General features: G+C 50.9%; 4 protein-coding genes across 4 annotated transcripts; 3 read left to right on the top strand and 1 right to left on the bottom strand.

Annotated features, from left to right (window-relative positions):
- Positions 1–240: 240 nt before the first annotated feature.
- Positions 241–1,547, top strand: PV06_00885 (uncharacterized protein; the record flags this gene model as incomplete). The annotated part of the gene is made up of 3 exons (XM_016401443.1): positions 241–405; positions 464–856; positions 933–1,547. The coding sequence occupies 3 exons, from the start codon at positions 241–243 to the stop codon at positions 1,545–1,547; spliced, it is 1,173 nt and encodes a 390-aa protein (XP_016268496.1).
- Positions 1,548–6,454: 4,907 nt separating this feature from the next.
- PV06_00884 (uncharacterized protein) lies at positions 6,455–7,961 on the top strand. The gene is made up of 5 exons (XM_016401442.1): positions 6,455–6,512; positions 6,568–6,613; positions 6,721–6,821; positions 6,889–7,002; positions 7,069–7,961. The coding sequence occupies exons 1-5, from the start codon at positions 6,492–6,494 to the stop codon at positions 7,870–7,872; spliced, it is 1,086 nt and encodes a 361-aa protein (XP_016268495.1). The 5' UTR covers positions 6,455–6,491; the 3' UTR covers positions 7,873–7,961.
- A 299-nt stretch (positions 7,962–8,260) lies between these two features.
- PV06_00883 (uncharacterized protein) lies at positions 8,261–15,385 on the top strand. The gene is made up of 2 exons (XM_016401441.1): positions 8,261–8,833; positions 8,883–15,385. Exons 1-2 carry the CDS (start codon positions 8,275–8,277, stop codon positions 15,185–15,187), a joined length of 6,864 nt encoding a protein of 2,287 aa, XP_016268494.1. The 5' UTR covers positions 8,261–8,274; the 3' UTR covers positions 15,188–15,385.
- PV06_00882 (uncharacterized protein) lies at positions 15,364–16,911 on the bottom strand (the record flags this gene model as incomplete). The annotated part of the gene is made up of 2 exons (XM_016401440.1): positions 16,614–16,911; positions 15,364–16,555 (listed from the first exon to the last, which is right to left on the bottom strand). The coding sequence occupies exons 1-2, from the start codon at positions 16,874–16,876 to the stop codon at positions 15,364–15,366; spliced, it is 1,455 nt and encodes a 484-aa protein (XP_016268493.1). The 5' UTR covers positions 16,877–16,911.
- Between the last annotated feature and the right edge of the window lie 209 nt (positions 16,912–17,120).

Here is a 17,120-nt window from a genome sequence, read left to right as displayed (position 1 = left end):
AGATGGAATGTAAAGCTTTCCATTCAAGTCTAAACCGAGGAAATGCAAACACTCTGTGAGTCATGATGCTGCATGGGTCATTCAAGACGACAAATTTCTCGCTGACTGAAGCTCAAGGCGATATAAAGCTGTCGAGTACACTGTTACCGGTCGCATCTTCCAACACTTCCAAATTTCTAAAGTAATTAAATATCTCGGCAGCAAATATCCGGCTACAGGATCTGTAGAGGTCGATTGAAGATGACTGCCCCATCAGTACAAAAGAAATGGGTCATCCACGGCACTAAAAGAGGGCTTGATGAGTACAAGCTTGAACAAGGCCCTGTGGCAAAGCCAGATGGGCATCAGGTTCTGGTCAAGCTGCACGCCGCGGCCATCAACTTTCGCGACATCATGATTCCAAGAGTAGGTCTGCAGAGCCACCTTCCGTTGAAACCCAATTCTAATCCCACGGCCCGAACAGGGCGAATTCCCATACTCCCTCAACTTACCGGTCGTGGGCGGCTCAGACGGAGCCGGCGAGATCGTGCAGGTTGGCGACAAGGTGACCAAGTTCAAGGTCGGAGATCGCGTGGCGGCGTTGTTCAACCCAGGGCATCAGTTCGGGTCACTCGATGCTGTGGCCATGCTGAGAGGTGGAGTTGGCGGGACTGAGGACGGGACGTTTCAGGAATATGGTGTCTATGACGAGACAGGCGTGGTACGGCTTGCCAGCAACCTATCGTATATCGAAGGCGCAACTCTCTCAGACGCGGCTGTCACGGCGTGGAATGCGCTTTACGGTGGCAAACCGCTCAAGCCTGGCGACTGGGTGTTGGTGCAGGGGACGAGCGGCGTGAGCCTCTTTGCAGTGCAGGTGAGCTGGCCGTAAGACTCATTGATGCCGACAGAAAATATCAAGCAAGACGCTGACCGTTTCGTGTGTCGCACAGTTTGCCAAAGCCGGTGGTGCCCGCGTTGTCGCCACGACCTCGTCCCCCGCGAAATTCGACGTCCTGAAACGCCTCGGCGCTGATCATGTCATCAACTACAACGATGACCAGAGCTGGGGATTGACGGCGCGGAGCCTGACCCCTGGTCAGGCCGGCTTTGACAACATCATCGAAGTCGGCGGAACAGACACCATGGGCCATAGTATTCAGGCGATCAAGATCGAAGGAACCATCACCGTCATCGGGCTGGTCACGGGCTTTGACCCTCCAGAAAGCATCATGGAGACTCTCAAGAGGGTATTCACCCTGCGTGGCATCCACGTCGGATCAAAGGTGCAGATGGAGGAAATGATGGCGTGCATGGAAGCGAACAAGATCCAGCCCGTTGTTGATAAGAAGATTTTTGCCCTCGAAGAGCTGCGCGAGAGTTTGGAATATCTGGTGAGTATCTTTCACCGTAACTTGCTGCATTGTCGTTCTTCAAATGTCGCTTCTTGCATGCTGATGGCAGACGTGTGCAGACTACTCAGAAACATGTGGGCAAGGTCGCGATCAAGATCGCCTAGGGGACTCGCAACGCCGCAACTCATCATATCTCAAGGGACTCCGGGGTGATTGCACAAGAAAAAGTCAATATAGATACGTTCCATGACAAAAAACGTGGTCAGAGAATTTGAAACGTGGAAGTGAAGGAATCTCGGAGTATTGTCTCATCCTTGTAAATTGTGCGCTCTCACAGCTGGAATTTCGTCCTGACTTGCTCCATTCTACTCTTCCATTCCCAGTCATGCTCGCTCGTCCGCGGGATCCACTTATCGAACAGCCCCAGTTTTCGCGTAGTCCGAAGGACGAGCTCTTGCAGACACGCTCGAATGCCCTCGATGCCTTTCATTTCCTTTCCATCAGCCCGGCCCGGACTTTTCTTTCTCACGCTCTTGTCGAAAGACGTACCGAAGGTCGACGGAGGAAGAGATAGTCTCGCTGATTGTGCAGCGACATGACCTGTCTTCTCTGCAACTCAAGACGCCGCAGGGAACGATGCGCACCCCAGCATTTGAATCGTCTTATCTGTATCATATCAAATTTTCTTGTTGAGACCTCGACCAGCTTATAAATTTGAGCTCTCAATCGCTATTCTAAATTTCTCGAAGTACGCACTCGCGCTTGTTCATTCCACCTTACGGATTCAACCCAGTTCGAGGTGCACTGCTCTTCATCTTTGCCGCTCTTGAAAAATTGCAAGTCGCCACAGCATGGGCACCAGCGGAACCCAAGTACATATGATTAACGGTGTCGCGAGGAGTGAATACCAAACCAGCTTTGGGGAAGATGGGTCGCCGGCACGTTCAGCTTTGAGCAAATTTGGAAGCTGCGCGCAGACGGGCGCCAAAATACCACAGCGCCCAACAACCCACCACACCTAGACAGCCGACAGAAGCGAGGACAGTGACGCCATTGTGAACGCCAAGGTTTTTGAAAAGGGGCTTAGCGAAGTGAACTGAGCCGGCGGCCATTGCAGAGCGGAAAAAATCATTGCCAGTGAAGAGGGAGGCGGCGTAATTCGGGTATGAAATGGGGATGTAGACAAAAAGACCCTGGATAACGAGGAAGCCGCCGACAGTGAAGATGACGACACCAACAAGAGGCACCACCCAGTGGATGTTGGAGTCGGCGGTCCAGGCAAAGATATATAAGCCGATAGGCAGGCCCAGGGAGCCCAACACGGCCGGGTGGAGGCGGTGTTCCTGTTCGCGAAAGCCGTTCTTTTTGTTGTCGGGTACCATGTAAAAATACAGGTAGCTGAAGTATATGATGTGACCAAGCACGGAGCCAATCTCGCACGCTAGAAATGCGTTGCCGGTCTCGCCCAGGTTGAAACCATAAAACCTCGGAAAGACCACGTCGAAGACCGAGAAAAATGTGTAATAGGTTGCGTAGAAATAGGCGGTGTATAGGTTTGTAAAGAAGACCGACGGGTCTTTGGCCATGATCTCAAGGGGGCGGAGTAGAGTTTCCTTCACAATATTGGTCATTGAGAGGCCGTCTTGATCGATCTCACCTTGAGATCGTAGGCGGTCATTGCCGGTGAGTTTGCGCAGACGCTTGGCCCGCCGCATCAGGATGTTGGAAGCCAGTGTCTCCGGGGTACAAAAGAACAAGAGCGCCAACATGGGCGCGGAAACCCAGACAACTTCCCACAGGGGCCATCGCCAGCCTTTAGCCATGGCAGCAAATCCGCCGACGGTGGGGCCCAGCGATGGGCCAGCCCAGAATGACAAGATCCACCAGCCCAGCCCGTATGGGAAGTAGGTGAAGCTCATAACATCTCCGATCGAGGCGCCTCCGATGCCAATCGCCGGAGAGCCAAAGAAACCCGAGAGGAATCGTAGCACGATGATAGCAGCGTAGCTGTTGATTGAGGCGGTCGGTATGGTGAGGATGAAGTAGACGAAAAAGGTCAGGAGGTAGACTGAGTGGCGGCCAACGACGGGAATTTCGGTGATGGGACCAAAGAGCAGAGGGCCAAGGCCGTAGCCTACAACGAACATGGACAGACCGAGCGAGCCAACTTGGATATCGACTCCAAAGTGCTCTTGGATTCCCGGCTGTGCGGGGACCCATAGAGAGCCAGCGATGTAGGTAACCCAATTGTACGCACAGATGATGAAGACGACCCATCCACGCTTCAGAGCGGACCAGTTTTGAGGGTTGGATTGATCATCGGTGGTATACCAGTCGATGAGGATAACGCCGGAATCGGTCTCGACAGGACGGATGGGGATAGATTTGGTACGACTCATGTCGAGCTGACCCTCAGCCTCGATACGCTCTTTGTCGTACTTGAGCGATTTCATGCTCTGGGTAAAGGAAAGCACCGGCTCCAGATGTTCCAGTGTGTTCTCGACGTCGGGGCGAGTGGCGCGATTTCCATCGAGAGTGGCAGTAAACCCATTTAACGAAGTATTGGGAGAACCCTGATCTTTCTTCTCGGCATGATCGAGTGCAGCTTGGTATTCCGGAGGTAGTGCAAAGTTGGCTTCTTCCTCGGGGTAGAGCAACCATGTATTGTTCGTAATATATCGGATGACCTTGCCTAGAGGTGCTTCTCGGATGAGGTCTTTCATCTCCGCTAGTTGGTTGGGTGTGGAAAGGAGACTCAAAGAGCTAGGGATGTCAATCTGTGCTGGCAACAGTGCCTAACTTCGTCGATAGGCAGATCGTTCAAGTTTGTTCGATTCAAATGGCTATTCTTAATTCTTCAATATAAGGACCAACAACCTCGTAAGTAGAAGTAAGCGTAATGTATAGGAGAACCTACGGGTTCCGAAAGAAAACCAAGTCTTTATATATGTACAAGACGGCTATGGTCTTGAACCGTGAGGTCGACCGACAGACCCCCCTAAAATGTGATAGCCGGTCGATAAATTTGCTGCAGCCAAGGTACATCTCGCGCAAATTCCGAACCACAACAGCACTGTCACAGTCGAGGGCAAGAGCGGGCCTTTTGTCAGCGTGGGACTTCAGTGGCCAATCTACATGCTGCGGGATTAGGAGACTGCAACCCAAGATAGGGGGTTGCTTGAATTTCTTGTCGACGAGATTCGGCGTTCCGATCGAACAACGTGAACAACGGTAATCAGACCGAAGGGGAGAGAAATATCCCGTTCGGGAAAAGAGTACCTACCTACTCGATCAAGGCGCTCTCGCAGAGCCAGTTTTATCCGTATGGGGACTCAGATATAGGTTTGTCGGGAGGGATTGATCAGCCAGGAATTAGAACTCGACGAGACGAAGCGAGTGTTTGAATGCGCTTTGCCCAAGTCGGCAAAATCTTAATTCCTGATATAGCAAAAGCATTCGTAGACTCTTTACAGTACTCTTCATCTGCGGAAGACCCACTTCCCGCAGATGATGTATCGTGTCTGGTTGTATCGAAAAGACCGACATTCGACAAAACACCTCTCCGAAGCATAGAAAGTGTGAACTATTGATCTCATCAACCTGAGCTAGCGATGCCCAAACTGATTAGACCAACAGAACTGCAATAGTCAAACATCGAACAGAAATCCAGGGATCAACTGTATATTTCCAACTAAGTATAGATATGTCTTAGTCTTCAGATAGTAATGTGCAGTGAAATGGATCGCCAAGAGGGTAGGTGAAGTCTGATTAGTAGGCAGTCCAAGGGACTCTAAACGCCGCTTTATCTTTCGCATCTTTAAGTAGCCTAAGGCTAGGCTCAAAAGCGCTCCATCAGGTATCGAGAAACCGAAATAACATCGGAGGCTCCCTCTGTGGCGGTGATGTGGGGGCAGAATCAAGATCGCTTTGGTAATGTAGGCTGCGAGGACATAGTCGTTGCTTCTCTATGCTTCGTCGTTGCGTCGATGCTTTGAAGTGAGCCTCTTGGTTTCGAGTCAAATGTCTTAGAAGTTTATATCCAAGCCACGGTGATTCTGACGCCAATGATTAGCTGCGAGTTTCTTTCTCTTTCTCAACTTGGGCGGAGCTCTCCGTCGGAGGAGAGATATTCTTCAGGACAAACCCTGAATAGTCAAAGGAGCTTTCGGATCCACCGGGGATGTCTAACTGGATATCCCAGTTCAAATCTTCACAGTTGAGAAGAGGCTCGATAGAGTGAGGTTGTCGATATGTAACATAAATAAAATCGCCATCGAATTTTGAGTACACGGAAGATCTAGTTTGTGAGTTAGACACTACGTTCATGACGGGCCATTCCCAGCCGAAGATATGTACATATCTGTTGTATATACCAACGAGTGCTTTCGAAAACCTCCTCAGGCGGGTCCCAAGGGCTACCGTATATCATAACATCGAGTGTTACTTTACCAAAGGTAAAATCTATCGACCCAGATGGGATTTGATCCATGTAACGGACGTCGGCTTGCTCCTAGGTGATGCCACCAACATCTCTATGCCGAAGAGATATGGTTTGCACAACGACCGTCGAGAAATTGGCGCATTATTGGTTCTTGTAACCTCTTCTTGAATAATCTTTGGGGATGGTCTGGGGCAATTGAGTTCACTTATTGTAGCCTTGTGACGAAGGTTCATCCAGAGCGACCCAAAAGACTGACACTATCTCCGGATTCTAGAGGAAGAATCCGTGGGTTTGTTTCCGACGTTCGTACCTTGAATAGACGTTGGTTAAAGGATGGTACAAGGTCCTTAAAAGATTGAAACCACTGGTGGACCTGCTCGTCCGCCCCGACTTTTGCATAACGCTCGTCCCAGTACTCAGAATGAGATGGCCGTTTCACTACGGCTGTGGACATTGAAATCACGATCGTTCTGGCCTTGTAGTTGACTTATGCCTGGAAACATGGTACTCGCGTTCGTCAAGCCGCCAACCGAATTTTCTTGAAGCGGATGTATAAGCCACCCCTTAGTCATCAAGATGCAGTCGAACAAAAATCGACGTCATTCGCCATCCAGCCGACGCTAGACTCTTTTCGAATTATCAAAAGTTATTTTTCTCAAGCAAAGAATCAGATCCACGACTTGTATCAACTGCAGCAGATAAAACCGCTTCAAGAGATGCCGAGCGAACTGGAGGAAGTAAGAGGAAATCTACTATTACTTAAGCTCAGGTCCATAACTGACAACGCACCAGCTGGTCGAGTTCCTCCACCACGGTAATACCCAGATTAGACAACTTGGTGAGTACAACCGGATTCTTGTCGCGGAAATCCCAGGACACAGAGATGGGCCAGATCACTCCCCCCAAAACCCTTGATGAGACCAATTCTGACTGAGCCATGTTCAGCCTGTGAGCATCTAGTAGGACACTCGTCGGATCCCGCCGTGTTCAAGAACCCGCAACTGGTTCCTATCCAGGACCTGAAATTGCTCGTTCGCGACTATCCCGTAAGTGCATGATAACACTGAGTTCACGAACCCTGAGAGACTGATTACAATCTCCTTCGATGTCCAGCCTATCGCCAAAAACGCACTCACAATTCTCGTCAACGTCAGCCACGATGGAGAGGTGCTCGAGAACCTGGCATCAGATGATGCATTTGTCGAGACGTTGTTAAAGAAGATAACAGTACGTCTACCCATGCCGAAAACTTCCACTATCTGGGGCTGCGATAGATGCTAAGTCGATGCTTAGAATCCGAAAGAAAGGGCTGCAGATGAGGTTGCCATGCTTCTCTCAAATCTCGCCAAATCCGAACGCCTGGAGCGATTAATCAGCCTCGAAAGACAGAAGCCAGATAAATCGGTATCGACATCTCCATACGCTTTAGACCAACTGTTCGACTGTTTCGTCAAAGGAGCGGATGGCAATCTCAACAAGGACGCCAGTTTCGATTACCTAGCATATCTTCTTGCAGACATGTCCAAGTACAAAGCTGGACGTGATCACTTCCTGAGCAAGCGTGAATATGACGGCGTGGTGCCTATTAGCAAGTTGACCGTCTTTACGGAGCATAAAAGTGATGTCAGAAGAAGAGGAGTCGCAAGTACTATCAAGAATGTTGCGTTCGAGGTGGAGAAACACCCTTTGCTTCTCGCCGATGATTATGAGATGGTTGAGGGTGTTCCAGGAGTCAACTTGCTGCCATACATTTTGCTGCCTCTTGCGGGCTCGGAAGAATACTCAGAAGAGGAGTCGGCGGCCATGCTGCCAGACTTGCAATTACTGCCACCAGACAAGGAAAGAGACAAAGACAACGAGATCTTAACGACACATTTGGAAACCCTACTGTTGCTGAGCAGTACAAGAGAGGGCAGAGACAAGTTGAGGAGTGTTCAGGTCTACCCGTTGGTCCGAGAGACACACCTTCACGTCGATGATGAGGCAGTGAAACAGGCGTGTGATAGGCTGGTCCAAATCGTTATGAGGGACGAAGAGCAAGCACCAAGGATAGAGGAGGTGATTGATGAGGATCAAAAAATGGAAGAGATATTTTAATGCCCTTGAAATATAAATGGCACGTGTTATCTCCTGTAAGGTAGGCGACAAGGTAGTTCCACATCCACTTGACTGTGTTGCCAAAGAAATGTCGCCTGTTCCATTAGTAGACTTGTATTTGTCGACCACATAATAGGAGAGTTTGATGTTGTGAAGTCACGTACTCCGTACTAGCACTCTGTATGAATACGAGTACCGTGTAGGGGGCCGCATAGTGACCAGAATTCCCAGTCATTAACTATCCCTAGAACAGAATAGCGTCTGGCTGCTAGTGAGACTTAGTCTGTCAATACGGCGGAGTGGATTCACTATCGACGTCGAACCGAAGACTTTCATACAGTACAATGTTTTGACACGCCTTGAATTTTCGCGTCAACGACGTCTCAATGCCACGGAAAAGAGATGGTGGCGCCAGTGCTACCTGCACGGCAAACAAATGCCTTCGAGCCACCGCCATCCTCGATGCTGGCCACACATGTGGTTCACGGCAATGGAGTTCCTGATTTTGACTTGGACAGTTTCAATCAACTGCTGGCAGAGGCGCTCGGATCAGACGAACATGGCCAACCCAACCTTGGAGCAGACGTCGCTGTCAACCACAAGTTGATACGAATCATATTCCAAGTTGGTATCGAGCAAACTCTTGACGAGAATCCGTTTCAGTCTGCAGTCGCTGGAGGTAAGGCCACCTCTCAGCTCAAAACATGTCTCGAAGTCCTTCAACTCGCAATCGAGAGATCTCCACACGTGCTCTTCGTCAAGTCACAAGACAGCGGTATCCCAGGGCAAGAAGCCCTGTTGTATACTTGGCTCATTCCCAGACTTTTCCCTTTGATCAACCATGATGAGCTTCAAGACCCGGTTCTACAACTTTTTAATGTCATGCTCGAGGGTGATCGCAAATGCACCACCACTGATGTATGGCGCCAGATCTGGGAGTACATGAGGAGCGTCGCTGCTGGTAAGTCCTATCATCGGAAGAACTGATCAGCCTTAGCTCACGTTGTTAGGCCTTCTTGCGATTGCGACTACGGGGAACATCCATCCTCAAAGGCCTATTTTCATTACCACAGACGATGTTGATGCCACGAGCACTACGATATTCTCATTTCTTAACATTGTTCCGAACCTCAAGTTTCCCTCTTTCTACCATCTTCTCACATGCATAGCCCGACTCCTGCGATTGCTGTCGACTCAATCGAACTCACTTCAGCGCCGGTTCCAATCCCGCAAGCTCATTGCTCGATTCCGTGATTTTGTTGACGATGTTCAAGATCTTCTCTTGGAGGAGAACCAGACGGACATACTATCGCACGAGATACGCGCGCTGAGCGTGCACCCACTCCGATCACCAACTCCGCCGTTGTCGGAAGCTTGGCCAGACACTGATCGCGCCAGGAAGCGCCCTCGGCTATCAACAGAGAATGAAGATGACCTTACAGACACGGCTCATCGGAGTGCTGCTCGCAGTGTTACGTTGCACTTGACCGGACGTGCACAATCAGACCTGGACGGCATGAGCAAGACGGCCTCAGGTCATTTCCAACAACTTTCAGAAGCCGAGATGTGTTCCGGACTGGAGTTATTGGGCGCCGGTGCCTGTAAGCTGGCCGGTGTGGAAGCGTGGTGCTCTCTCTGCGACGAAGACAGCTCTCCTGCCGATTCGATTGTCGAGATCCCTACGTGTTCTGGCGAAGAGTTACTGAAGACTCTAGTCGCCCTCGTTCAAGTAATTCCCCGCCAGTCAAAGGCTCGAATAGTGGCAATGTCTGCCCTTCGTCGGATTTTGATACACACAGACAACGCTGCAGACTTAAAGTTACGGGAAACACCTGCTGGTGACTGGTGCTTACAATCTCTCAAAAGTTCTTCTCGAGATCTTCGGATTGTTGCGACTAAAACACTTCAAGCCTATCTCATGAGAATGAAGATGGTGGACGCGGCGATAACGCGCGACAACAGAATTACGGCTCTCGATTTCCTGCAGGCAATTTGGCAAAAGGGTGAAATTGCTCTACAAGAGACATGCGTTCTTGCACTCCGCCGTCTCGCTCAAGTCGTTGGTGACGAAGAGTTGAACATCATCCTTGTCCGACTCGTTGACTATCTGGGTCACGCCAACCCCTATATCACTGGTGTTGTGTATACGGAAATTCAGCACCTGTCACAGTCTATGCAGATATCTGTGTGGGTACTCTTTAGGCCGTTCTGGCGTACATTGGGAGTAGTCTTTGCAAAATCATTGTCATCCAGACCAAACATGGCCCGTCATTTGTGCGATCTACTGGGGATGGATATCACTGGATTAATGAGCCACACCACTGAATACGCTTTGCCATACTTGACATTACATGGAGATATCGAGACGATCAGACGATTCGCAGCTGCGAGTGGACCATCAACCACCATCTTCGAGCTGTGTACCCAGAGGAAAAACCTAGTCGCCATCCTCTCGTTTCTGCTTATCCAACCTTTTCCAGATGCAGAACAATCTATCGTTTCGACACTGTCCCGAGTTTCTGACGAGTTCGAAAAGACAGACCTTGCGGACTGGGTGGCTCATGACCCAATCCACATTACGTGCGAGCTACTCAAAGCTATCGGAGATAGTGGCCAAGGCAAGTCGTCCCGAATCTACCAGGCTCTTCAGCTCCTGGCACAACTAGTGGCGCGCCAACGTGGACAGTCCTCCGGGTCGCGACGAAATGACAATATTGGCACGTTCCTGGAGAATAATGTTCTTGCAATCGTCACTCACTTCACCGTTCTCTTGAACGACCTAGAAGCCAAGGAGTCCAAAGTTGAGAAACGCAGATGTCTTTCTGCGCTGGGAGAGGTTGTTAAGCTTGGAAAGGGTCGAGTTGTTCGTGGGCTTCCCCAAATCTGTGCTTGCCTGCGATCTGGGCTTGACGACCGAGATTTATGCGATGCTGCATTCTCTTCCTGGGCTGTCATGATAAAATCACTGAAAAGAGATGTTCTTGAATCACTAGTTGATCAGACTTTAGCCATCATTGTTCAGAAGTGGAACATTCTCGACGATTCTTCGCAGCAACAAGCATATGATCTGGTCGGCCATTTGCTCAAAGATCACACTGACCTGGTCCGTGAGCGCTTCGCTACCATGCCATCCTTGGCATCGATACCGCTCATGGCGAAATTCGAAAGCGAGATCATGGCTTTGAAACGACAAATGGATGAAAGACATCAACTTAGTGCCTATGTCGACAGATTACAAGACGAAAATGTCGCGGTTGTTGAACAAGCTTTGGATGAATTGACACCACTTTTGGCCGAAAAACAAGATCTGCTGCAACGCTCAATACTAAGAGAACAACCGGATGAATTGGTTGCGAATTTGACTCGAGCACTCCTCAACTGCTGTGTCAGATACAGCACGAGCACTGAAGTGACAAGACAATGTGGTCGGTGTCTGAGTCGTATAGGCTGTTTCGACCCAAGCAAGATTGAGAATGTGGTAGATCGCACACCTATCATTGTTTTGGCTAATTTTGGGAAGGCTGACGAGGTCATTGGTTGGATATTCTCCTTCCTACAGCATGTACTGGTCAAGGCATTCTTATCCGCAACTACCACAAGAGCACAGGGCTTTTTGGGCTGGGCGATGCAGGAATATCTCAAGTCTTGCGAACAAGAAAATCCTTCCCATGCTGGACCCGGTAATCTCGCCTCGCGTCTTTGGGATGAGCTCCCAGATTCTGTACAGAACACGTTGACACCATTTCTCAATTCCAAATACCTTGTCCAAGAAGTCCGCCCGCCCGAGAAGAGCCAGTACCCATTATACGCACCAGGTATGAAGCACCGAGACTGGCTGCGTACGATCACCCTAGACTTTCTCCACCGGGGGTCTGGAGAGAACATTGACATAGTTTTCGGAATTGCCTGTCGCATCATCCACGGCCAAGACACGTCGATCCCAGCCTTCCTACTACCATATACCGTTGTTAACCTGATCGTCAGCGGTATCGAACAAAACAGCCGTGACATCGTTTCTGAAATCACCTCAATTCTCAGTATACCCCTGGAGACTCAAGACCGGCGCGTGCAAGATGACATCAAGCTCTGTAGTCAAACAGTGTTTGAAATCCTTGATTACATGTCTACCTGGCATCAGCAGAAACGAAAGCGATATTCTGTCGGACTAGCCAAGGCACAACGTGGCCAGACAGACTTATTACTCGGAGCTGCGGCAGAACAAATTCGAAGCATCGAACGAGTGTTGGAACAGATCCCTCCCGATATCTTAGCCAGAAGAGCTCTGGAGTGTAGATCCTATGCTAGAGCACTTTTCCATTGGGAACAGCACATCCGCAAACTAAAAACTGATGACATGCAATATGAGCTTCAGAGGCTGCAAGAGATCTATGCTCAGATTGACGAACCAGACGGAATAGAAGGCATTTCGTCCCGCATGCACGTACTCGATATCGATCAGCAAGTGCTGGAACATAAGAAAGCAGGGCGATGGACGGCTGCCCAAAGCTGGTATGAGATGCAATTGGTCACTCACCCTGATGACACCGAAGTGCAGAAAAACCTCATGGACTGCCTTAAAGAATCCGGACAATATGATATCCTGCTCCATCATTTCGATGAAATCAGAAACCGTAGCAAGACAACCCCAGAGGCGCTCACTCCATATGCAATGGAGGCGGCTTGGTCCAGCGGGCAGTGGACGCGACTCTCTAGCTACATTTCCTCTCTCACTGGTCACGACTTTGCCTCACATCTCGGTGAGATCATGGTGTCAATTCATGAGAATGATAAAATGAGGGCTCTTGGCCTTGTTGACGAGTTGTATGGCGCAACAGCAGCTGAGCTCACGCCTAGTTCCATAGCCTCATTCCAAGCTGGGCATGATACCCTTCTGAGGCTGCATGTGCTAAGCGAAGTCCAAGTCATCGCGGGAAGTCTCCCAGAAGACCGCACAGCAGTCTTGGAGAACTTGAGAGGTCGTCTAGACATTCTGGGATCAAATGTGGTCGACAAACAATACCTCCTCGGCATCCGGCGTGCCGTGATGTCTTTGCGTCCTGATATGTTCACTACAGGAGACGTTGCTGCTGCCTGGCTCAACACTGCCCAGCTGGCACGCAAGGCGAGGTTGAATGGACAAGCTTTTAACGCGGTGCTGAAAGCATCTGCACTGGGCGATAAGGCGGCGTCAATACAGCAAGCCAAACTTATGTGGACCGAAGGCCACCATAGGAAAGCAATTCAAATGCTTGAAGGAGCGATCGAATCAGGCACATTTTCCGGCGATGACTATGTCATTGAGAATGGCTCGGTCACACAGCGTCCTCAGAACCAGATCAAGGCCAAGGCGTATGTGTTGCTGGGAAAGTGGCTTGATCAGGCTGGGCAAACGCAGTCAGATGTCATTAGACTGACATTCCGCGAGGCCATAAATCAGTTCAGGAAATCACAGGGCGCTTACTATCACCTCGGGCGCTTCTACAACAAAATTCTGGATTCAGAGAAGACCATGCCCCCGGGCAAGGAGAGTCAGGCATTCCTTACCGGTGAAACTGCGAAACTCGTCATAGAGAACTATCTCCGGTCCTTGGGAAACGGCAGCAAGTACGTCTTTCAGACACTGCCTAAAGTTCTGACCTTGTGGCTAGAGCTGGTCGACGGTGCGGAAATACCTCATGATCCTCGACGTGGAAACGCCCAATTCCACACACACAATGCAACCCAACGAAAGCGAGTTATTGACGAAACAAATACCCAAATCAAGAAATACATTGGCGTTATACAGGCAGTACTTTTCTACACCGTGCTCCCTCAGGTTGTGGCAAGAATCTGCCACGGAAACAAGGCCGTCTCTGAACTGCTCGGCACGATCATCGTAAAGGTGGTAAGAGCCTTTCCGCAACAAGCATATTGGTCACTTCTGGCCGTGGTTGAATCTCAGCAGAAGGAACGGGCTCTGAAGGGGCTCGAGCTCGTTCGAAAGATTTGTTCGGAGAAGAAGGATGACAAGGACCGGGACAAGAGAGTGCTTTCTCCCAGCGAGCTTCGAAGCATGTTCAACAGCGGACAGAAGTTTGTGAAGGAGCTGCTTCGCATCGCAGAGTTCCCCATCGAAGGCAAGGTGTCGAAGGTCAGTCTCGCACGAGATCTGGGCTTCAACAGCAAGATTGCCCCATCGAAGCTCGTGGTGCCCATCCAAGCCTGTCTGATACCCAGTATGCCGACCAACTTCGAATCCGCCGCTCTCAAGGCGTTCAGACCGTTCTCAAAAGAGCCCATTACGATCTCATCGTTCGTGGACGAAGCCTTGGTCCTTTCCTCCCTCCAGAAACCACGAAAACTCACCATCAGAGGCTCAGACGGGATTCTATACAATGTCCTCGCGAAACCAAAGGATGATCTCCGCAAGGACCAACGGCTGATGGAGTTTAACACGATGATCAACCGATTCCTGAAGCGCGACGTCGACGCGGCGAAACGACGTCTCTACATCCGGACGTACGCCGTCATCCCCCTGAACGAAGAGTGCGGTCTGATCGAATGGGTCGACAACCTGAAGACGTTCCGCGACATCGTCCTCAAGCTGTACAAGGACAAATCCATCCAGCCCAACTACGTCGACATCCGCGGTCTCTTGGACGAGGCGTCCTCCGGCGACCCGGACAAGGTCAAGATCTTCCCGACAAAGGTCCTGACGAAATTCCCGCCCGTCTTCCACGAGTGGTTCGTGGAGAGCTTCCCGGACCCGAGCGCCTGGTTCGACGCGAGGTTGCGGTACACGCGCAGCGCGGCCGTCATGTCCATCGTCGGCCACGTGTTGGGGTTGGGCGACCGACACGGCGAGAACATCCTCTTTGAGGAGGACAACGGCGGCGTCATGCACGTCGACTTCAACTGTCTCTTCGACAAGGGCCTCACGTTCGAAAAGCCCGAGATGGTCCCGTTCCGCCTGACCCACAACATGGTCGACGCCATGGGCACGTACCGCTACGAGGGGCCCTTCCGGCGGTGCTGCGAAATCACGCTGGGCCTGCTGCGTGGGAACGAGGACGCCCTGATGACGATCCTGGAGACTTTCCTGCACGACCCCACCACCGACTTCATCGACAAGGTCGGGCGGAAGAAGAAGAGCGTCAACGGCGTGCCGAGCACTCCCGTCGAGGTGCTGGACGGGGTCAGGGGGAAAGTCAGGGGCATGTTGCCCGGCGAGAGCGTGCCGCTTAGTGTGGGCGGCTACGTCCAGGAGATGATCACGCGCGCCACCGACATGAAGAACCTGTCCAAGATGTATATCGGGTGGTGTGCGTTCTTTTGAGCAAAAGTTGCGACCACGTCTCTGGCCCGGTGCCTTGAAATTTGTGCCCGGTGGGCTTGCTTTTGCAAGGTCTACGCGTCGAAAATTCAAACGCTCCATCGCATTGACATCATCATAGCTATGAAGGTTTAGGTTGACTCGCATGAAATTGATACTCGATATATATCGTATCCGTACTAGCCCTTGACAGGTGACGAAGAAAACATGTCTCCTGCCTCCAAGTCTTCTGTGTCCTCTTGAGCTCTGGCTTGCTCTGGTAGCGTTGCAGCGCGATCTGAATTACTCGTAGAGTCCCCTCCTGCACGAGAACGCTGTGTGGTGCGCACAGGTGACGACAAAAACATCGCTTCACCGCCGCCGTCTTCCTCATTGACGTCGTTGTCGTGCGTAGTACCAGGCAGAGTCTCGAGGTTGTCCATGCTGTTTTCGACGGAAGCATGCGCTCGAGAAGTACTTTGTCGAGCCTCTTGTTCAGCCAATAGTGCTTCCAAGTCGTCTTCCTCATCGTCCACTTCTGCAGGCTCGGGCGGCTTACTCGAGGTCTGTGGTGGTGTTTGATTTGCCGCCTTCGATGAACTAGGTTGATGGCGAACTTCCTGCTCGGCAAGGAGGGCGTCGAGATCGTCATCGTCATCGATCATACCTTCCTCGTCGTCGCCATCGTCGAAAGGCGACTGATGTATCTTTGCAGCTGGTGGATTTGAAGATTTAACGACTGTGCGACGAGACTCTTGTTCCGCCAGGAGTGCGTCGAGATCGTCTTCGCCTTCAGAGTCTACGTCCGCGGTCGGCTTAGTTGATGCGACTTTTTGCTGTCCTACGGCCGTCGTGATTGCGTCCTGTTCGGCGAGGAGGGCCTCCAGTTCGTCATCGTCCGGTAGCGTGTCCTCGCCTTGTGGTGGATCGTTGTTGCCGCTTCGCGAGTCAGGAATAAAGAGCGATGAATCACCTCCTCCAGTCCCCGCGTCGACAGCAGTGGTGGCATTTGCCGATGGCGTCGGCTTCGAGGAGTTCTCAACCGGCTTGCCGCTCCCACCGAACCAATCATCCGCCACTGCTTGACCGTCTTGGTCGTCAAGCTCGTCATCCTTTCGACCCCATTTGCGAGCGTAGCCTGGCTTTCCTTCGTCGATCCACTCCTTCCTCATGATCTGCATGCGCTTGCTGTGTCCAACTTTCTCGACCATCTGCAGGCCGTCGGCAAACTTCGCCCGCGGATACAGATTATCCAGCCATAATTGGTAATAGTTCAACAGTCGAGCAACGTCTGAGAATTCGTGGCCTTTGCCCTTGAGGCGTAACTTTTTGGAGAATTTGCCTGATCGCGCAAGAGCACGGAGTTTAGGTATTCCTGGTGCTGAAAGTAGTCTGGGGGGTACAAATGAGTTCCAAGTGTCCATGGGCAAGAGCTTTGAATAGACCTTACCGTGCTTCATCGAGTTTGGCTATGGGTTTGCGCTTCTTGGTGATCTTCACTTCCTTGTTGATACCCAGATCTGAATCGGAGCCCTCGCCATCTTCTGCCTTGCGTTTACGGTCAGGACTTGATCCTGGCTTGTTGTTGTCGTCTCCGTTACTGCGTGAAGACTTGTTGTTGGTGTTGGTGTCTTTGAATGGGTCTTCGTCGTCTGTGCTATCAAAATTGAAGATATCATCGATAGCCGCCTCCGTCGTAGTGTCTGTTGCCATGATGAATTTTGGTGTAGGGTGATACCTGACCCGATCCTGATCCTAAATCTCCAGGTCAATCCTTTAGGGTAAGTAGTAATTGCAATGCTTGCCTTGATATCGAGGAAGACGCGTCTGGAGAAATGCGGACGCGTTTGGCGTTGGCGTCTGTAATTGAAATGCTCCGACTGGCTACGTCATTTGAACCTCCTTGACAGGCTATACCCGAAACAAGCAAGCGTGGTTTTGAGGCTTGGCAGGTGAA

The sequence above is a fragment of the Exophiala oligosperma genome (genome assembly GCF_000835515.1).
Source record: "Exophiala oligosperma strain CBS 72588 unplaced genomic scaffold supercont1.1, whole genome shotgun sequence".
Classification (NCBI taxonomy): Eukaryota; Fungi; Ascomycota; class Eurotiomycetes; order Chaetothyriales; family Herpotrichiellaceae; genus Exophiala; species Exophiala oligosperma.
The sequence above is the reverse complement of the archived record's forward strand: the minus strand, read 5'-3'. Positions and strand labels throughout refer to the sequence as shown.

Excerpts from the sequence above, each read along its gene's own strand:
- PV06_00884 (XM_016401442.1), top strand. The coding sequence starts at position 6,492 with ATGCCGAGCGAACTGGAGGAA. Across the intron at positions 6,513-6,567 it reads TGCCGAGCGAACTGGAGGAA|CTGGTCGAGTTCCTCCACCA; the intron begins GTAAGAGGAAAT and ends ACAACGCACCAG. Across the intron at positions 7,003-7,068 it reads CGTTGTTAAAGAAGATAACA|AATCCGAAAGAAAGGGCTGC; the intron begins GTACGTCTACCC and ends GTCGATGCTTAG.
- PV06_00883 (XM_016401441.1), top strand. The coding sequence starts at position 8,275 with ATGGTGGCGCCAGTGCTACCTGCACGGCAAACAAATGCCTTCGAGCCA. Across the intron at positions 8,834-8,882 it reads CATGAGGAGCGTCGCTGCTG|GCCTTCTTGCGATTGCGACT; the intron begins GTAAGTCCTATC and ends TCACGTTGTTAG.